Raw genomic sequence first — 20,727 nt, 5'->3', positions numbered from 1 at the left:
CCAGCACTATGTATCCTAGGACTTTTTAGCTCCTTTAAATCCTTATAATGAAATGTAGAGAATATATTATTTACAGAACTTTTCATATATGACTCTGGAGGTTTTAAAAGTGCTTGTGAGCAGGATTATAAACTGTGCGGAAGGAAAGGTAAATGGTGTGGAAGTGAAGTGTTTTTATAGGAGAGCACAATAATCTCTGACACAGTCATGTTCTCGATGAGGTGGAAGACATGAATTAATTGTATAAGTTGCCTATGAAATACGTGAACAGCTACAATACAGATGTATACACAACAGAAGGGAAATGAGCCACGAGATATTACTCTAAACTGAGTGAAGACATGTGCAATTGAATTAGTTTTATAATTGCAGACATGGGAATCCGCTCTTTTTAGTCCACATGGTTGTGGTAACAGGTGTATTAAATAGTGTATACCATTTTACCATCTATACGCATATAATGTACATTAACTGTTAAGTAACTTTGTAAATACATATTTTTTTCAGTCTTTGAAAGACAGAGATCGTGCTCTCTTCACCCAAGTGCAGTCTGTCACACAAAAAGTGCTCACTCAAATGTGGCCTATCCGCCCTCTCCAAAAGGAGATTTGGCCTCTGACCTATTCCCTAATCCTTTGAACCAGAAGGGCCGGAAGTGGTCAGGCACAAGTGGCTCGCTGAGGCTTAGAGAGATCTTCTGTGCTCCAGTCTGCCTAGACTGACACTCAAAAATCTAAGTTTAACCCCTTCCCTCTTTAGCCACTTTTGACCTTCCTGACAGAGCCTCATTTTTCAAATCTGACATGTGTCACTTTATGTGGTAATAACTCCGGAATGCTTTCACCTATCCAAGCGATTCTGAGATTGTTTTCTCGTGACACATTGGACTTTATGTTACTGGCAAAATTTGCTCGATATGTTCAGTATTTAATTGTGAAAAACACCAAAATTTAGCGAAAAATTGCAAAAATTAGCATTTTTCTCAATTTAAATGTATCTGCTTGTAAGACAGGCAGTTATAATACACAAAATTGTTGCTAATTAACATCCCCCATATGTCTACTTTAGATTGGCATCGTTTTTTGAACATCCTTTTATTTTTCTATGACCTCACAAGGCTTAGAACTTTAGCAGCAATTTCTCACATTTTCAAGAAAATTTCAAAAGGCTATTTTTACAGGGGCCAGTTCAGTTGTGAAGTGGTTTTGAGGGCCTTATATATTAGAAACCCCAAAAAAGTCACCCCATTTTAAAAACTTCACCCCTCAAAGTATTCAAAACAGCATTTAGAAAATGTCTTAACCCTTTAAACATTTCACAGGAATTAAAGCAAAGTAGAGGTGAAATTTACAAATTTCATATTTTTCTGCAGAAATACATTTTTAATACAATTTTTTTTATAACACAGAAGGTTTTACCAGAGAAATGCAACTCAATATTTGTTGCCCAGTTTTTGCAGTTTTAGGAAATATCCCACATGTGGCCGTAGCGTGCTACTGGACTGAAACACCGGCCTCAGAAGCAAAGGAGCACCTAGTGGATTTTGGGGCCTTATTTTTGTTAGAATATATTTTAGGCACCATGTCAGGTTTGAAGGGCTCTTGCGGTGCCAAAACAGTCAAAATCCCCCAAAAGTGACCCCATCTGGGAAACTAGACACCTCAAGGAAATTATCTAGGGGTGTAGTGAGCATTTTCACCGCACAGGTTTTTTACAGAAATTATTGGAAGTAGGCCGTGAAAATTAAAATCAACATTTCTTCAAAGAAAATGTAGGTTTAGCGATTTTTTTTCTCATTTCCACAAGGACTAAAGGAGAAAAAGCACCGCAAAATTTGTAAAGCAATTTCTCCCGAGTAAAACAATACCTCACATGTGGTAATAAACGGTTGTTTGGAGACACGGCGTGGCTGAGAAGGGAAAGAGCGCCATTTGGCTTTTGGAGTTCACATTTAGCAGGAATGGTTTGCGGAGGCCATGTCACATTTACAAAGCCCCTGAGGGGACAAAACAGTGAAAACCCCAAACAAGTGACCCCATTTTGGAAACTATACCCCTTGAGGAAATTATCTAGGGGTATAGTGAGCATTTTGACCCCACAGGTTTTTTGCAGAAATTTTTGCAAGTAGGCTGTGAAAATGAAAATCTACATTTTTTCAAACAAAATGTAGGTTTAGCTAATTTTTTTTCATTTCCACAAGGACTAAAGGAGAAAAATCACCATAAAATTTGTAAAGAAATTTCTCCCGAGTAAAACAGTACCCCACATGTGGTAATAAACGGCTGTTTGGACACACGGCGAGGCTGAGAAGGGAAAGAGCGCCATTTGGCTTTTGGAACTCAAATTTAGCAGGAATGGTTTGCGGAGGCCATGTTACATTTACAAAGCCCCTGAGGGGACAAAACAGTGGAAACCCCCCACAAGTGACCCCATTTTGGAAACAACACCCATTGAGGAAATTATCTAGGGGTATAGTGAGCGATTTGACACCACAGTTTTTTTGCAGAAATTATTGGAAGTAGGCCCTGAAAATAATAATCTACATTTTTTCAAAGAAAATGTAGGTTTAGCTAATTTTTTCTCATTTCCAGAAGGACTAAAGGAGAAAAAGCACCACAAAATTTGTAAAGCAATTTCTCCCGAGTAAAACAATACCCCACATGTGGTAATAAACGGCTGTTTGGACACACGGCAGGGCTTAGAAGGGAAAGAGCACTATTTGACTTTTTGAGATCACATTTAGCAGGAATGATTTGCGGAGGCCAGGTCACATTTGCAAAGCCCCTGAGGGGACAAAACAATGAAAACGCCCAAAAAGGGACTCCATTTAGGAAACTACACCTCTTGAAGAATGCATCTAGGGGTGTAGTGAGCATTTTGACCCCACAGATGTTTCATAGAATTTATTAGAATTAGGCAGTGAAAATAAAAACAGTCCTTTTTCTTCAATAAGACGTAGCTTTAGCGCAAATTTTTTCATTTTCTCAACAAATAAAGGAAAAAAAGAACCCAACATTTGTAAAGCTATTTCTCCCGAGTACGGCAATACCCCATATGTGGTCATAAACTGCTGTTTGGGCAAACGGCAGGGCTCAGAAGGGAAGGACCGCCATTTGGAGTGCAGATGTTGCTGGATTGGTTTCTGGGCACCTGTGGGCCCAAAACAGTGGAAACCCCCCAGAAGTGACCCCATTTTGTAAACTACACCCCTCAATGCATTTACCAAGGGGTGTAGTAAGCATTTTAACCCTGCAGGTGTTTTGTAGAAATTAGTGTGCGCTCAATGTTGCAGAGTGAAAATGGGATTTTTTTCCATAGATATGCCAATATGTGGTGCCCGGCTTGTGCCACCATAACAAGACAGCTCTCTAATTATTATGCGGTGTTTCCCGGTTTTAGAAACACCCTACATGTGGCCCTAATCTTTTGTCTGGACATATGACAGGGCTCAGAAGTGAAGAGTACCATGCGGAGTGGAGGCCTAATTTGGCGATTTACAAAGTATTGGTTCACAACTGCAGAGGCTCAGATGTGAAATAATAAAAAGAAACCCCTGATAAGTGACCCCATTATGGAACTGCACCCCTCAAGGCATTTATTAAGGGGTGTAGTGAGCATTTTCACCCCACAGGTCTTTTCCATAAATGAATGCGCTGCGGATGGTGCAAATTAAAAATTTATATTTTTCCCTAGATATGCCATTCAGTGGCAAATATGTCATGCCCAGCTTATGACGCTGGAGACACACACCACAAAAATTGTTAAAAGGGTTCTCACGGGTATGACGGTGCCATATATGTTGAAGGAAACTGCTGTTTGGGCACGCTGTAGGGTTCAGGGCCGAGGGAGCACCATTTGGCTTTTGGAGAGCGGATTTTGCTTGGTACTATATTTGTTTGAGTATTGCTGGTGTTTTATAATGTGGGGGTACATGTAAGCGGGGCGGAGTATATAAGGGGCATAGTCAGGTGGTATAAAAAAATAAAAATAATCCATAGATGTGTGTTACGCTGTGAAGCAATCCTTTCTGCACAGGCCGGTGTCGCACTGATAAATGGTGTCATTTCTTATCCCCCTTTTGGTCCACACTCCGCGCCTTTGTAGTTTGGGGAATTTTGCTGGGAAAGTATTATCCTGGTATAATACGGGCACCGTCGCTTCCATCGGATATGATTGGGCCCTCCCTTCCTGGTTCCCTAATTTTAGGTCCTTGATAAATCGCCTCTTGAAACAGAAGAAATGTTCTCCTCGGGCACAACTGCATATTTTTTTATTTCCTGACTTATTGGAGCCATAACTAATTTTATTTTTCATAGACGTAGCGGTATGAGGGCTGGTTTGTTGCGGGACGAGCTGTAGTTATTATTGGTACCATTTTGGGGTACATGTGACTTTTTGATCACCTTTTATCCTATTTTTTGGGATGCCAGGTAAACCAAAAAACGCAATTCTGGCACAGCTTTTTTTGGTTTTTTTTTATACAGAGTTCACCACGCATTATAAACTACATGTTACCTTTATTCTGCGGGTCAGTACGATTCCGGCGATACCTCATTTATAGAACTTTTTTATGTTTTACAACTTTTTGCACAATAAAATTACTTTTGTAAAAAGAATGTATTTTTTCTGTCGCCAAGTTGTGAGAACCATAACGTTTTAATTTTTTTGTCGACGGAGTTGTATGAGGGCTTGTTTTTTGCGGGACGAGCTATAGTTTTTATAGGTACCATTTTTGGATACGTGCGACTTTTTGATCACTTTTTATTGTAATATTTGTAGGGCAAAGTGACTAAAAAACAGAAACTCTGGTAACGTTTTTTACGGGTTTTTTTTACGCTGTTCACCGCGTGCAATAAATAATATAATATTTTGATACCTCCGGTCGTTACGGTCGTGGCGATACCAAATACATATGGTTTATTATTATTTTTCAATAATAAAGGACTTGATAAGAGTAAAAGGGGGATTGTGTGTTATTTGATTACTTGAAACTTTTATTGTTTTCAAACTTTTATTTTTTGCACTTTTTTTTACACTTTTTTATACTTTTTTTACACTTTTTCTCAAGTCCCACTAGGGGACTTGAAGGTCCAACGGTCAGATTTTTTTTTTTCTAATACATTGCACTACCTATGTAGTGCAATGTATTAGATCTGTCAGTCATTCACTGACAGCAAGCCGTTTAGGCTTCGCCTCCCGGCGGGGCCTAAATCGGCTTCCGTAATGGCAGAGCAGGAGACCATTGTGTCTCCTGTTGCCATAACAGCAGTCGCCAGTCCCGATTGCCTGTCAGGGCTGGCGATCTGCTTGTAACCGCTACGATGCAGCAATCGCTTTCGATTGCTGCATCGAAGGGGTTAATGGCAGGGATCGGAGCTAGCTCCGGTTCCTGCCGTTACAGGTGGATGTCAGCTGTACAGTACAGCTGACTTCCACCGCTGATGACGCCGGATCAGCTCCTGACCCGGCGCCATCTTGCCGGCAGCTACGGAAGCCGATCAGGCTCCGCCGCCGGGCGGATCTTGACCGGCTTCGGTGCTAGGCAGACCGGGAGGCCAGTATTAGGCCTCCGGTTGCCATTGCAGCCACCGGAACCCCGGCAATTTCATTACTGGGGTTCCGATGAGCTGCAAACACCTTAAGTGCAGCGATCGCGTTTGAGCGCTGCACTTAAGGGGTTAATGGCGGGGATCGAAGCTAATTTCGGTCCCCGCCGTTACAGTCGGATGTCAGCTGTAAGATACAGCTGAGATCCGGTGATGATGGGACCGGCTCAGCTTCTGAGCCGGTGCCAAACGTTTGACGTACATGTACGGCAAGATGCGGGAAGTCAGTACTTTCCATGACGTACATGTACGTCAAATGTCGGGAAGGGGTTAACTATCCCACAAGGGGTAGCTAGGTTGCAGGGGGGTGAGGAACCTGATGGTCACCCATAACCCTTTTTGATCTCCTGTCCGTAGGTGACACAATCTGTCCGTAGGTGACAGAAACGTACTACAAACTGCCCGTAGGTGGCAGAGTCTGTCCGTAGGTAACATAAAGGTTGGTTGGATATTCGTAGGTAATATCCTGTAGTACTTTTAGTACCACAAGGACTTCTGCGGTTAAGTCCTGGTAATAAGGAACTCAGAGGGCAGAGCGGAAGCCCAGTGGCATGCAGCCAAAAAATTATTGTAACAAACAGGGGAAGAAAGACGCTATAACAACTAAAAAGGGGTCCTGTAATAATCAGGTTCTTTGTCAGGACTGTAATGGTCAAATGGATATGTGTGAAGTCTGATGTGGCCACAATATAGCATTGCTTTTTAGATCTATATTGCATGCTCTTGTTTTTAACAGCAGTACTGTGTAAATGTTTTAGTGTCTTGTGTATGGGGTTAAATAATTAGAGTTACAAATGTAATCAGTTCCTCTCCTCTGTGTAAAGGAATGTTTCTTATCTCTGCGCATGCGCTGTTGTCCTAAGTACAGAGGGAGTAAAATATTACAGCAGGCTGAATTTGTCTGCATAAAAGATACAAAATATGGACTGCTGGAACGTGTGGCGCTACGCTGCATATTTATGTGTTATGATATGATAATATTTAATGTTGTAATGTTTTGAAGTTAATTCAAATGAATTAAAATACAGATATTGTGAGACACAAGGTCTAGAAAATGTATGTACCCCTACAGTTCCCTACTCCCACATATAGTTTATTGGTTCGCAGTAATTAACATTAGAAGATATATTATTCTCTGTTTTATTGGATAAAGAATTACAATTGTTATTTTTGTATCTACACATGCAAGCAAGTGGTATAGTACTGCCTAAATGTCATTTTTAAAAATGTATGATGTTTTGAAACTAAATGGTTGCAAGTTATTGAAAAGATAAAATTTAGTTTTGTCAGGAAAAAGTCATTTTTGTTCCAGGCTATTGTGTATTACAAGGGGCTAAACTAGTGCCCCCAGAGTGCCTAACCTTATTACGTTGAGATATGTCGTTTTGAACCCTGTTACATTACTTCCGCAGAGTCCAAAAAGGGGGAGTAGAGATGAGACTGATCAGGTACAATTTTTTGTTTTGTTTTTGAATTTTGTTTTGTTTTGTATTTTTTTTGTTTTGATTAATGAATATGGTTCTAGGAGGTCTACAAAATGTATATGAGACCCAAAAGAGTAATCCAGATTAAATGTGTAAAACAGTAAGGGCCTGTTCACATCAGCGTTGCCCTTCCGTCTGAGGGATTCCGTCTGAGGTTTCCGTCGGGTTAACCTCTCAACGGAAAGGCAAACGGAAACCTCAGCTTCTCAATGGTGATGGAAACTTTGCTAATGGTTTCCGTTTGTCACCGTTGTGAACGGGTTCCGTTGTTTTGACGGAATCAATAGCGCAGTCGACAAGTGCAGTCATTGAGTTTTTCTGTGTAGATGGTTCCAGATCCTTCCAGAATGGTAAATATGAGGTATTGTGTAAGAGATCACTCCTCTCCAGCAAATCTGTACAGGAGGCCCGAGGTGATATCACTCTCAGATGAGTCTTTACAGATTTAGATGGGATGGAGGTGAAAATTACCTGAACAATATTAATTTTATGCCAGATCTTTGTAAGAATAATTTTTGTTTGTTTTTGTATTAATCAAGTATTTACAGGACCTGATGGGGATGATTTACAAGTGTCCTGGATTATCAGATGAATGTGGAAAAATAAAACTCCACTCTTTTGAAATAGTCTATCTATATGTGACATGGGTTTCCAATGTAAATTTGTAATGTAGAGATACTTCATCATATACAGTATGTACAAGACAGGATACGAGGCACAAGGTAAATTATCCAGAAACCACTCTCACCTTCTTGTTCATCTCAAGAAGCGGAGCTGGAGGTGCTCGCTGAGGCTTGTAACCTAGCAGAAGGTAAGACGGCCGACATTTACACTGACTCTAGGTACGCTTTTGGCATCGCCCACAATTATGGGCCCATTGGTAGTAGGAATTTTATTGGATCATCGGGTAAGCCAATTGAGAGTGCAAGAGATGACAGACCTGACAACAAGAGTATGTGCAGCCATGTATTAGTAAATTGGCTTGTCCCTGGATTCAATAATGCCACCACTAGGTTTGTAGCAGCCTGCATGATATTTGCACGGAATGATATAGGTAAAACAGCAAAGGTACCTATGAAAAGTGCACCCCGGCCAGATTACCCGTTCCAGCGACGGCAGAAGATACAACTACTCGAGGTAGAAGTGTATGAAAATGTGCTCATATGTGTAGACCTGTTCTCAGGGTGGCCTGAAGCCTGGCCAGTATCTTCCCCAGAAGTTGTGTGTAGTGACAGGGGAACAGTAGTGTGTCTAATTCCTCTCTCGATATATTAATAAAACATGATTTGAAACTGGATAAATCACTGGAGGGTGGGTATCGGTTGACATATCCATTACAAATTTCAGTCTAATAATATTTTGGCTCAGTTGTTGCGTCAACACCCTCTAAGCCACTGTGGAGAGGTGACTCTCTGCCCTCTGAAGCTAGTCTAATAATGTATGGTAGGTATATAAATATAAAGTTGGGATGTAGTTGAGACAACCAATAAGACAGTGCATTCTCTGTCTATATTGAGTAGAATCCACCATCTTCTCTTACGTGTAACTATTCTGTTGCTGTCGGCGCCGAGCTGTCCGCATTTTTTCGAACCTGGCCTCCATTTCCTCCAGCACTTTTGGTGTGTAGCGTACAACCAACTTCACTGTTCCTTGTGCTGCCTTCAGCAGCTCCACCGCCTTCTCATGCTGCTCTCCCTCCACACTCTGCAGAGAAGAAAATAGCAGCGACCTTATAATTGCATCGTGATAATTTGGTAAATATACAACACTGGTGAAAAACGCATCTGACCAAACAGAGTCAAAGAGAAGTTAAGGTTGGAAAATCCCAAGGTCATGCTTATATGAGAGGACATTTTTAATGAGGAGATTTCTACATTGGAATAACTGCTAGGGTAGCAGACATGGTATTTGCTATTGTGCCCTGCAGTCCGGACAGGACTATAGGGAGGGAACTAGGGACAATCACCCAGGGGCCTACACTACTTACCACTGATCTTCACCACCCAGTCCCCTCTAGTATTCGTAGATACTCCCATCAGCTAGACATAGAAGTTTCAAACAAAGAGTAATCTAGGGAGGACAACTCGAGTCAGTGGTTATTACTGGCACCAACAAGAGGGGGGAGGGGACCCTCACTAATTATTTTCCCAGAGGCCTCCACCAACTTTGATCCTCCTCAACTTCAGGCAGGGAAAGCTCTTAAAGGAGAAGGTCCTCTTTACTTTTCCAAGATGTTTTGGTTATTATATTGTATGTGTTCCATATAATTATAGAAGACATACCCAGTGGTCCTGGCAATAACTGTACAGCTAAAAACCTAACTTTTATTAATCACTATGCTAAAATAGTACAAGAAATAAGCAGTGGTCAAAACAACACCCTAGTGTACCCTAGTACCACCCTCAGTTGCGTAGCTATAGGGGTCGTAACAATCGCAGTTGCAACCGTGCCCCTAAGCCTGGGGGGGCCCACTTCCAACTTTATCTGCGTCCTCAGGACGCAGATACAGTTCAATTCAATGCTGGGATGCTCTGTGCAGGCAGGCGCTATGTAGTGACGTAATCGCGCCTGTCTGAACCGAGTCACTCACAGCACAGACCGGAGGAGGAGAGGGATCTCCTCCACCCGTCGTGGGAATAGACATAGGTGAGTAATTATGTTATTATTTTTCTATTAGGCACATATGGGCCATTATTCTGGGTATGGGAGGTGGGCTGATGTGGTGGCTGCTGAGGGAGCATTATACTGTATGGGGGGCATTGTACTGTATGGAAGGCATTATACTGTATGGGACAGCTATGGGGGCATTATACTGTATGGGGGCATTATACTGTATGGGGTGCATTATACTGTATGGGGCAGTTATGGGGGGCATTATACTGTATGGGGGCATTATACTGTATGGGGTGCATTATACTGTATGGGGGCTATTATACTGGGTATGGGAGGGGGGCTGATATGGTGGCTGCTGAGGGAGCATTATACTGTATGGGGGCATTATACTGTATGGGGTAGCTATGGGGGCATTATACTGTATGGGGCAGCTATGGGGGCATTATACAGTATGGGACAGCTATGGGGGCATTATATTGTATGGGGTACATTATACTGTATGGGACAGCCATGACGGCATAATACTGTATGGGGCATTATACTGTATAGGGGCATTATATTGTATGGGGGCATTATATTATATGGGGTGCATTATACTGTATGGGGGCATTATACTTTATGGGACAGCTATGAGGGCATTATACTGTATGGGGCATTATACTGTATGGGGGCATTATATTGTATGGGGTGCATTATACTGTATGGCGGCATTATACTGTATGGGGCAGATATGCGGGCATTATACTGTATGGGGGGCATTATACAGTATGGGGCAGCTATGGGGAGCATTATACTGTATGGGGTGATTATACTGTATGGGGGCATTATACTGTATGGGGGCATTATATTGTATGGAGTGCATTATAATGTATGGGGGCAATATACTGTATGGGGCAGCTATGGGGGGCATTATATTGTATGGGGGCATTGTACTGTATGGGGGCATTATGTTGTATGGGTGCATTATACTGTATGGGGGCAGCTATCGGTGGCAATAAACTGTGGGGGCAGCTATGGGAGGCATTATACTGTGGGGGCAGCTATGGGGGCATTATACTGTGGGGGCAGCTATGGGGGCATTATACTTTGGGTGCATTATACTTTGGGGGCAGCTATGGGGGCAATTTACTGTGGGGGCAGCTATGGAGAGCATTATACTGTATGGGGCAGCTATGGGGGGCATTATACTGTGTGGTGGCATTATAATGTTGGGATAGCTATGGGTGGCAATATACTATGGGGGCAGCTATGGGTGGCAATATACTATGGGGACAGCTATGGGGGCATTATACTGTGTGGTGGCATTATACTGTGGGGGCAGCTATGGGAGGCATTATACTGTGGGGTCAGATATGGGGGCATTACACTGTGTGGGGGCAGCATACTGTGTGGGGGCATCTTTAAGTGGCATTATACTGTGCGGGAGAAGCTATGGGGGGCATTACACTGTGCGGGAGAAGCTATGGGGGGCATTATACTGTGTGGGGTCAGCTATGGGGAGCATTATACTGTGGAGGTAGCTATGGGGGCATTGCACTGTGGAGGTAGCTATGGGTGGCAATATATTATGGGGGGTATAATACTGTGGGGGGCATTATACTGTGGGGGCAAATATGGGGGGCATTATACTGTGGGGTCAGCTATGGGGGCATTACACTGTGTGGGGGCAGCATACTGTGTGGGGGCATCTGTAAGTGGCATTATACTGTGCGGGAGCAGCTATGGGGGGAATTATACTGTGTGGGGTCAGCTATGGGGAGCATTATGCTGTGGATGTAGCTATGGGGGCATTGCACTGTGGAGGTAGCTATGGGAGGCATTATACTGTGGGGGCATCCATGGGGGCTGTCGGGCAAGGCGGCTGGGCATAGGCAAGCGCAGGGGTGTGGTGGTGTTGGGGAGGGGTAGGGGTGCCAAAGATGAATTCTTGCACCAGGGCCCATGAGCCTTTAGCTGCGCCCCTAACCACCCTATCTGATTCCCTCAGTGGTAATAGGTACACCGATAGGTAAAGAGGGGAGGCTGATTCTTACCAACACCACAAATGACCAAAATGTACATATATACAAAGTCAAAACAATATCAAGATGTAGAAGCAATATTTATGCTAAAATTGAGGCTAACACTTAACGCCAAGTGACACATATATCTATCATGAGCGGGTGCTAGTTACTGTATCCTGACGGATATATCCATCGCTCGGATCTTGTGGTTACTGCCACTATACCCACGAGATCAGCGGGTCCTGATACACGGGTCCTGATACACAGCCGAGGTACTGCTGCAACTGCCAAGATCGGAGATAACTCTGATACCGGCAGTCAAACCTCTTAGATGCCACTGTCAATAGTGACCACAGCATCTAAGGTGTTTGACAGAGGGAGGGGCGCCGATTGGGAGGGGCCCCCAGGGTCTGCCATCGGTATCTGCCTTTTCGGCCATTCGAGAGTGATACACTAACAGGCAATAATGCTGTGGGATACTAATATTTCAAAGCATTATGCTTTGGGGATCAAAGAATCGTTGCTCAAGTCCTCCAATGGGACAAAAAAAAAAGTGTAAAATTGAGTTCCCTAAAGAACTGAAAACTACCTCCCCCCCCCCCCCAAAAAAAAAATGACAGCCTTTTTCTATTCAAAAGTTTTTGTTTTTTTTTAAAATGTGCCTTAGAAAAATACAGACATATTAGGTACCACCGCAATTGACCTGTAGAATAAAGATAATTTATTATTTATACCCCATGGTGCATGGTGTAAAACCTCCCAAAAAATGCTGGTGGATTCGCTGTTTTGTTTTGCATCCACCCAAATTTTTTTATAAATAGTAGTCAATAAATTATATGTACCCCAAAATAGTACCAATAAAAAATTAAAACAAAAAACAATGGCAGAATTTAAGTTTGTTTTTTTTTGCATACCCTTCCAAAAAAAAAAAAAAAAGAATAAAAGCTAATCAATGAGTAATCTGCGCACCATAATTATGCCCCTCATACAGCTACATAGACAGAAAAATAAAATAATTAAAAAAAAACGTTTGGTCATTCAGGCCCAAAGAGGTATGGTCGTTAGGGGGTTAAAGGGTTTCTGACGAGTTTCCCCTGTTAGGCTGGGTTCACACACCCTGTTTACGGACGTAATTCGGGCGTTTTAACCTCGAATTACGTCCGAAAATACGGCTCTAAAGCGCCGGCAAACATCTGCCCATTCATTTGAATGGGTTTTACGATGTACTGTGCTGACGGTCATTTTTTTTAAAAAGACGCCCGCGTCAAAGAAGTGCCTGTCACTTCTTGGGACGTAATTGGAGCCGTTTTCCATTGACTCCATAGAAAAACAGCTCCAATTACGTCCGTAATGGACGCTGCGAAAAACGCCTGCACTTGCCATTACGTCTGAAATTCAGGAGCTGTTTTCTCCTGAAAAGAGCTCCGTAATTTCAGGCGTATCGGACGTGTACGTGTGACCATACTCTAAGGCTGGATTCACATGAGCACATTACGTCTGTAATGGACGGAACGTATTTCGGCCGCAAGTCCCAGACCGAACACACTGCAGGGAGCCGGGCTCCTAGCATCATAGTTATGTACGATGCTAGGAGTCCCTGCCTCTCCATGGAACTATTGTCCCGTACTGAAAACATGATTACAGTATGGGACAGTTGTCCTGCTGCGAGGCAGGGACTCCTAGCGTCGTACATAACTATGATGCTAGGAGCCCAGCTCTCTGCAGTGTGTTCGGTCCGGGACTTGCGGCCGAAATACGTTCCGTCCATTACGGACGTAATGTGCTCGTGTGAATCCAGCCTAAGTGTGCAGGAACTTTAAATAAACTGGTGCTCAGGTCTCTCCGCATTCCTAAATCAAGTAATGATTGCTTGGCAATTAACCCCTTCGGGACACAGCCTGTTTTGGCCTTGTGAACAGAGCCAATTTTTTTCAAATCTAACATATGTTACTTTATGTGGTAATAACTTTGGAATGCTTTTACCTACCTATTCTGAGATTGTTTTCTCATGACATATTGTATTTTATGTTAGTGGAAAAAAAATTGGTAGATAAATTCTGTATTTATTTGTGGAAAAACACCAACATTTTGAGAAAATTTGCAAAAATTAGCATTTTTCTAAAATTAAATGTATCTGCTTGTAAAACAGATAGTAATACCACACCAAATAGTTACTAGTAAACATTTCCCATATGCCCACTTTATGTTGGCATCGTTTTTTTGAAGATCCTTTTATTTTTCCAGGACGTTACAAGGCTTAGAACTTTAGTAGCAATTTCTCACATTTTCAAGAAAATTTCCAAAACCTATTTTTATAGGGAGCAGTTCAGTTCTCAAGCGGCTTTGAGGACCTTATATATTAGACAGACCCCATAAGTCAGCCAATTTTAAAAACTGCACCCCTCAAAGTATTAAAAACAGCATTTAGAAAGTTTCTTAACCCTTTAGGTGTTTCACAGGAATTAAAGCAAAGTAGAGGTGAAATGTACAAATTTCATTATTTATATTTTAGAAAATCCATTTTAATCCATTTTTTTCTGTACCACAGAAGGTTTTACCAGAGAAACGCAACTCAATATTTATTGCCCAGATTCTGCAGTTTTTAGAAATATCCCACATGTGGCCCTAGTGGGCTACTGAACTGAAACACTTGCCTTAGCAGCAAAGGAGCACCTAGTGGATTTTGGGGACTCTTTTTTATTAGAATATATTTTAGGCACCATGTCAGGTTTGAAGAGGTCTTGTGGGGCTAAAACAGTGGAAACACCCCCAAAAAGACACAATTTGGTAAAACTACACCCCTCAAGGAATTTATATAGGGGTATAGTGATCATTTTGACCCCACAGATTTTTTGCTGAGCTTAGTGGAATTAGTCTGTGAAAATTAAAATCTACATTTTTTTCCAATAAAAAATAGAACTTACCAATTTTTACAAGCCATAAAGGTGAAAAAGCACCCCAGCATTTGAAAAGCAATTTCTCTTGATTACTGTAATACTCCAAATTTGGCAATAAACTGCTGTTTGGACCCACGGCAGGGCTCAGAACGGAAGGAGCACCATTTGGCTTTTGGAGCTCAAGTTTTGCTGGAATAGTTTTCGGACGCCATGTCGCATTTGCTATGCCACTGAGAGACCAAAAGAGTGGAAACCCCCCAAAATTTAGCCCATTTGGGAAAACTACAGCCCTCAAGGAATTTATTGAGGGGTATAGTGAGCCTTTTGATCCCACATATTTTTTGCAGAACTTAGTGAAATTAGGCCATGAAAATGAAAATCTAAGTTTTTTAAATTAAAATGGAGTTTTAGCTCAGATTTTTCAATTTTCACAATAGATAGAGGAGAAAAAGTGCCCCAATATTTGTAAAGCAAACTCTTCTGAGCACGGAAATTCTCCTTGTGTGGTAATAAACTGCTGTTTGGACACACGGCAGGGCTTAAAAGGGAAGGAGCGCTATTTGGCTTTTGGAGCGAGAATTTAGATGGAATGGTTTTCGGGTGGCATGTTGCATTTGCAAAGCCCCTGAGGGACCAAAACAGTGGAAACAGCCCAAAAGTGACCCCATTTTGGAAATTACACCCCTTAAAGGAACAGTGTCATCACAAAAAAAAAATTCATATGTTAAAGATGTTAGTGCTTTATTAAAAACGTTTATATTTATTTGTGTGTTTGTGTTTTACTTTTTCTTATTTTTACACTTTTTCTTCCCTATGGGGGCTGCCATTTTTTGTTCCATTTCTGTATGTGTCGATTAACGACACATACAGACATGGAATACGGCAGCCACAGTCCCATAGGGACTGCGAACGGCTCCCGTCCCATCCACTTCTGTGTACGCCGTCTGTGTGGGAACTGCGCATGCGCCGCTCCCACACAGTCCAATTTGAAATTGGCGCCGTCCGGCCCCATTTTCCTGTGGACCGGAAGTCGCGGCCGGACAGTAAGATTACTACTTCCGGTCGCGGCTTCCGGACTTGTGCACTTGGACCAGCGGCAGCAGACGGAGCGGACGGGCCGGAGGGAGCCACGGCGGCAGGAGCAGGTAAGAGATTTCAATGTATGTTCGTGTTTGTGTACGTTTACTACTGTGTGTAAACCTACTACACTGTGTGTTAGCTCAAAAAATGGCGACACACAGTGTAGGAGGATAGACCGTTCAAACCCCTCGTTTATCCCGGCACTAGCCAGGATAAAGGAGGGGGGGATGCTGAGAGCTCACAAGAGCGAGGGCTTTTTACCCAATTTTGCAATGCTGCAATTTTGGGAATAGCTCCATCTAGTGACCAGCAATGGGAAATATTATAAATTAGAATCTAATTTATAATATTTCCTGACTCGTGAAAAAAATAAAAAAAATTTGAACAATGTTTAATCACCTACACACTAAATGTTTAATTAAAAAAAACAAAAACATGTTTTTCTGGCAACACATTCCCTTTAAGGAATATATCTAGGAGTATATTGAGCATTTAGACCCCACAGGACTTTTGCAGAATTTATTAAAATTAGGCTACATTAACACGACGGCCGTTTTTTTACCGGCTGTCACACAGCCGGTTTCAGAACAGTGAGGTTCTATGAGTGTATTCACATGGCCGTTTTTTTAACCGCCTGTGAATACCGGCCGTCAAAAAATAGGACATGTCCTGTTTTTGGCAGTTTTCACAACCAGACAACTCCCATAGAACTCAATGGATCAGTTTTGTTACCAGCTGTTTTTCAGGAATCAATCCTTGTAACGGCCAGTAACAACTGATCCTGGCCGAGGACTCCCCGCACACAGCACTACTTTGAGCGCTGAGCCCGGGGAAACCCTTGACATTACTGTCCATATAAGGACAGTGAAGGCAGGGCTTTCAACTATGGAGTCCCCAGCCAGAGCATCACAAGATCATATATGGAGAGTGGCGTCAAGGGCTCCCACTGATCCCCCCCCCCATAGATAGCACCCCCCTGTAGATAGCACCAACCCCCCTGGAGATAGCAGCCCCTGTCTGTAGATAGCACCCCCCCTAGATAGCACCATAGTAGCTCCCTGTAGGAGTGGAATACCTGATGGCCAGACACCGCTCTGGCCGGGGCTTCCGCTCCTGGTGAAGCCTTCAGTGTCACTATCCATGTATGGACAGTGATGTCAAGGGGTTAATCCTGGAGCTGAATCCCCGGCTAGAGCTTTGCCGACGCTCTGGCCAGGGATTCCCCTCCTGGAGAAGCCCCCATCTTCACTATCCATATATGGAATGGACAGTGACGTCAAGGGCTACTCCTGAATCGGAATCGTCAGCCAGAGCTCTGCCGACGCTCTGCCAGGGGATTCCGCTCTTAGAGGAAGCCCCTGACGTCACTGCCCATCCTCGGCCAGAGGGATTCCGATCTTACAGGGAGCTACAGTGGCGCTATCTACAGGGGAGGGGGTGGTGCTATCTGCAGGGAGGTACTATCTACAAGGGTGGTGCTATCTACAGGGGGTGGCGCTATCTACATGGGTACTGTGGCACTATATGGGGGTGTGGCACTATCTACAGGGGACACTGTGGTGCTATCTACATGGGAACTGTGGCACTATCTGGGCTCTGACACTGTATGTGGGCACTATGTCACTTTATATGTGGGCACTGCGGCACTATCTACAATGGGCACTTTGTGGGCACTGGCACTTTACATGTGGGCACTATGTCACTTTATATGTGGGCACTTTGGTACTATGTGGGCACTGAGGCACTATCTATAGTGGACGCTGCGGCACTACATTTTTTGGCAAGCAGGGTGACCAAGAACCAGCAATTCTGCCAATGTTTTTTCTTTTAGTTTTTTTTACAGTGTTCACCGTGGGCTATAAATGACATTTTTACTTTATTCTGCGGGTCAATACGATTACGGTGATACCATATGTATATAGTTTTTTTTGCAGTGTTTGTACAATAAAATCACTTATGTTTTTTAAATAAAAAATAATCAGAAAGCTCTGGGATTCTTTTTTGCAGGACTGGTTGTTGTTTTTATTAGTACTATTTTGCGGTACATGTGACATTTTGATCACTTTTTTATTCCATATTTTGAGAGGGTTGGTGACCAAAAAAATAGCGATTCTGGCATTGTTCTTTTCTCTTTTTTTTTGTAGTGTTCACCGTGTGGGAAAAATAACATTATAGTGTTATAGTTTGGTCGTTAGTAATGCAGTGATAGCAAATATATGTACTTCTTTTTTTTTAAGTTTTCATTTTTATTAACTTTTTTTTAAATTTGTCCCACTAGGGAACTTGAACACCTGCAACGCTGATCTCAGCTATAATACATTACACTACCTAGGTAGCGTCATGTATTATAGCTGTCAGTTTGACACTGATAGGCTTCCATACATGGCAGATCTGGAGGCCATTGTTCGGCCTCCAGTTGCCATGCCAACCATTGGCACTCCCAGCAATCGGGGAGCTGCCAATCTGCTACAAACCCCTTAAATGAGGCGATCACTATCAATCGCCGCATATAAGGGGTTATTTGCCTAAATTGCCTGCGTTTCACTGCTGCCCGACAACAGGGGAGTGTCAGCTGTTGCGACAGCTGACCTTCTGGTTCTCGGACACTATCCGTTAGGACAGTGATCTCCGTAAATGTCTCAGTAACTGTACGCCCTGGTGCGGGAAGTAACCCCTCGCCAGGACGTACAGTTGCGTCCTGGTGCGGGTAGGGGTTAAGGAACACAATTGGGCCAGAATGATATACACTATATGGACAACAGTATTGGGAAATACCTCTTAATGACTGAATTTAGGTGTTTTATTCAGTCCCATTTCAATAGATATATAAAATCAAGCACCTAGCCCTGCAGTCGACTTTACAAACATTTGTGAAAGAGTGGGTAATCAATGTATCGGCCCCACAATGTAACGTGGTCGTGGTACTGCGACAGGGGTCCTGCAAACGTGCATGTGTTCTCCCGCCTGCTCAGAAGCAAGATGGCATACACAGGGGTCCCAGGACTGCCCATAGTGGTGCCCCTGTGTTAGTGGAAGACAGGTAAATCAAATAAAAAGTAGTTTTTCGTGACAACAAAAAACAAGAGTTGAAGCACCAACTCACTGTGAGGCTCTAGGTGGATACTCCTGTGCTTTAGAAAGAATTGTACAGCGGGATGGAGCTGTACAACGCCTCCACATTGAAACTACACAACCAGGAGTTGTCCTTTAACTTATGGAGGTGTTCTGTGGTATCCCTTATGTATGTTGGTAATGCTCCAAAAAACGGACGCATGACCGACTGTTTTTTATATCATGGCTAGTTTTTCATCTAAAGTTCACGTCTGGCCCCGTAGTGTAGTGAATGTAGTGTCGTTTTTTTCCTCCCACTACAAGATTTCCTTTAATTCTGTCCTAAAGGAGTTAAATAGTAGGTAAAAAGACAATATTAAGTCCTGTTGGGAAACGAAATCCTTGGAGAACTATAGGCTTTGTAAATGTTTGAAAGTGTTTTGTTTTTTTTGTTATTTTGTTTTTTAGTAAAAAACACTTTCAACCACTTTCAAACATTTACATAGCCTTTAATAATAATATAGTCCCAATGTGCCTACAAATAGAGATTCCAGCAAACTGATCCAGAACCTCACAATTGATGATAAAGTGTGAACAGGAAGCAACCGCCTCCTATTTGTGACTTCTACCTAAAGAAGAAAAACATACTCTAGATCTCTTCTCCAAAAAGTTGCAGTAAACTATTGATATTGCACTAAGACTAAAAGGTGAGCCTGATTTTTCTAAGAAATAAATTCAACAATATTGAAAAAATCTAAGAAAGTGGGGGTGGCATCTACGGAGGGTGTGCCATCTACGGGGGAGCTATGTACAAGAGGGCTGTGTGGCACTACATACACTGGGGCTGTGTGGCACTACCAACAGGGGAGCTGTGTGGCACTACCTAGAAGGGGGTTGTGGCACTACCCACAGGGGGCTGTGTGGTGCTGCCTACAAGGGGGCTGTGTGGCACTACCTACAGGGGGCTGTGTGGCACTACCTACAGGGGGCTGTGTGACACTAACTACAGGGGGGCTGTGTGACACTAACTACAGGGGGGCTGTGCCAGTATCTACAAGAGGCAGTGTGTGGCATTATCTACAGAGGGCAGAGAGTGGCAGTATCTACAGGGGGCTGTGGCAGATTTCAAGGAGCCCCAGGATTCCAGGGAGACCTGGTTGTTAAAAATTGATCTATAGAGTGGATATAATTTATAAATGTTATATGCAGGATTTGCTGCTCTGCATGCAATCTGTACCCAACCTCCTGGTTTCTGAACATGCAAGAGAGCTAAACAACTAGGATATTTTTTTTACCACAACACTGTTATAAAGCGAGCCGTAGACATTAGATTCACACCCCCTGATGATCTAATGTGCATAGGCGTTTCCTCTGGCGTTTTCTCTGGCATCGGCTCTTGGAAGGGTATTGTATCCTGGCCCTTTTTTGGCTCCTGAGATAGTAGGAGCGGTAGCTTTAAGCCCCTGCACCTTGATGCAAAACCTGTACTAAAGCCCCCCCAACCATCATGTGCCATTTATACTACTGCAGCCCTGTCATGTGGCAGAGGGACCTTTGGGCTTCCTCAAGCTCCAGGGTCTAGGAGCAACTGCTACCTCTGCACCCTATAGCTACACCAATGCCCCTTGTAACATATTCTCAGATCAGTATTTATGCAGGAACTTATAATCAGAATGTAATGGTTGCATGTGACTATAACCGGGCATGCTAGGTAATAAAATGAATATTACTTACCACTCCATTGACAGATAGAAGCTGGTCCCCACGTTTCAGCCCTCCATGACGATCTGCCACACCACCAGGAATAATGCGTGATATGTAAATAGGGGAGTTTTGTTCTTTACCTCCCATGATATTGAACCCTAGACCTTCTTCTGTTTTTGGAAGCTCCACAACTCTTGGGTGGGCATGGCCTTCACTGGCAGCAAAAGCAGCAACTGTGGCCTAAATGGGAAATAAAAAAACGTATTTACATTTGAAAATATGCTCTGGT

General features: G+C 43.0%; 1 protein-coding gene across 1 annotated transcript in view; it reads right to left on the bottom strand.

Annotated features, from left to right (window-relative positions):
- LIN7B (lin-7 cell polarity scaffold B) overlaps positions 1-20,727 on the bottom strand; it is a 43,631-nt gene that overhangs the window by 7,583 nt on the left and 15,321 nt on the right. Inside the window, exons 4-5 of the mRNA XM_075839822.1 lie at positions 20,469-20,678; positions 8,631-8,794 (exon numbers count right to left, since the gene is read on the bottom strand). Of these exons, the coding sequence (XP_075695937.1) occupies positions 8,631-8,794; positions 20,469-20,678 (374 nt within the window). The remainder of the gene's footprint in view (positions 1-8,630; positions 8,795-20,468; positions 20,679-20,727) is intronic.

This window comes from Rhinoderma darwinii, chromosome 10, assembly GCF_050947455.1.
Source record: "Rhinoderma darwinii isolate aRhiDar2 chromosome 10, aRhiDar2.hap1, whole genome shotgun sequence".
NCBI classification, from domain to species: domain Eukaryota; kingdom Metazoa; phylum Chordata; class Amphibia; order Anura; family Rhinodermatidae; genus Rhinoderma; species Rhinoderma darwinii.
Note: the sequence above shows the minus strand (reverse complement) of the source record. Positions and strands in the feature narration are given on the sequence as shown.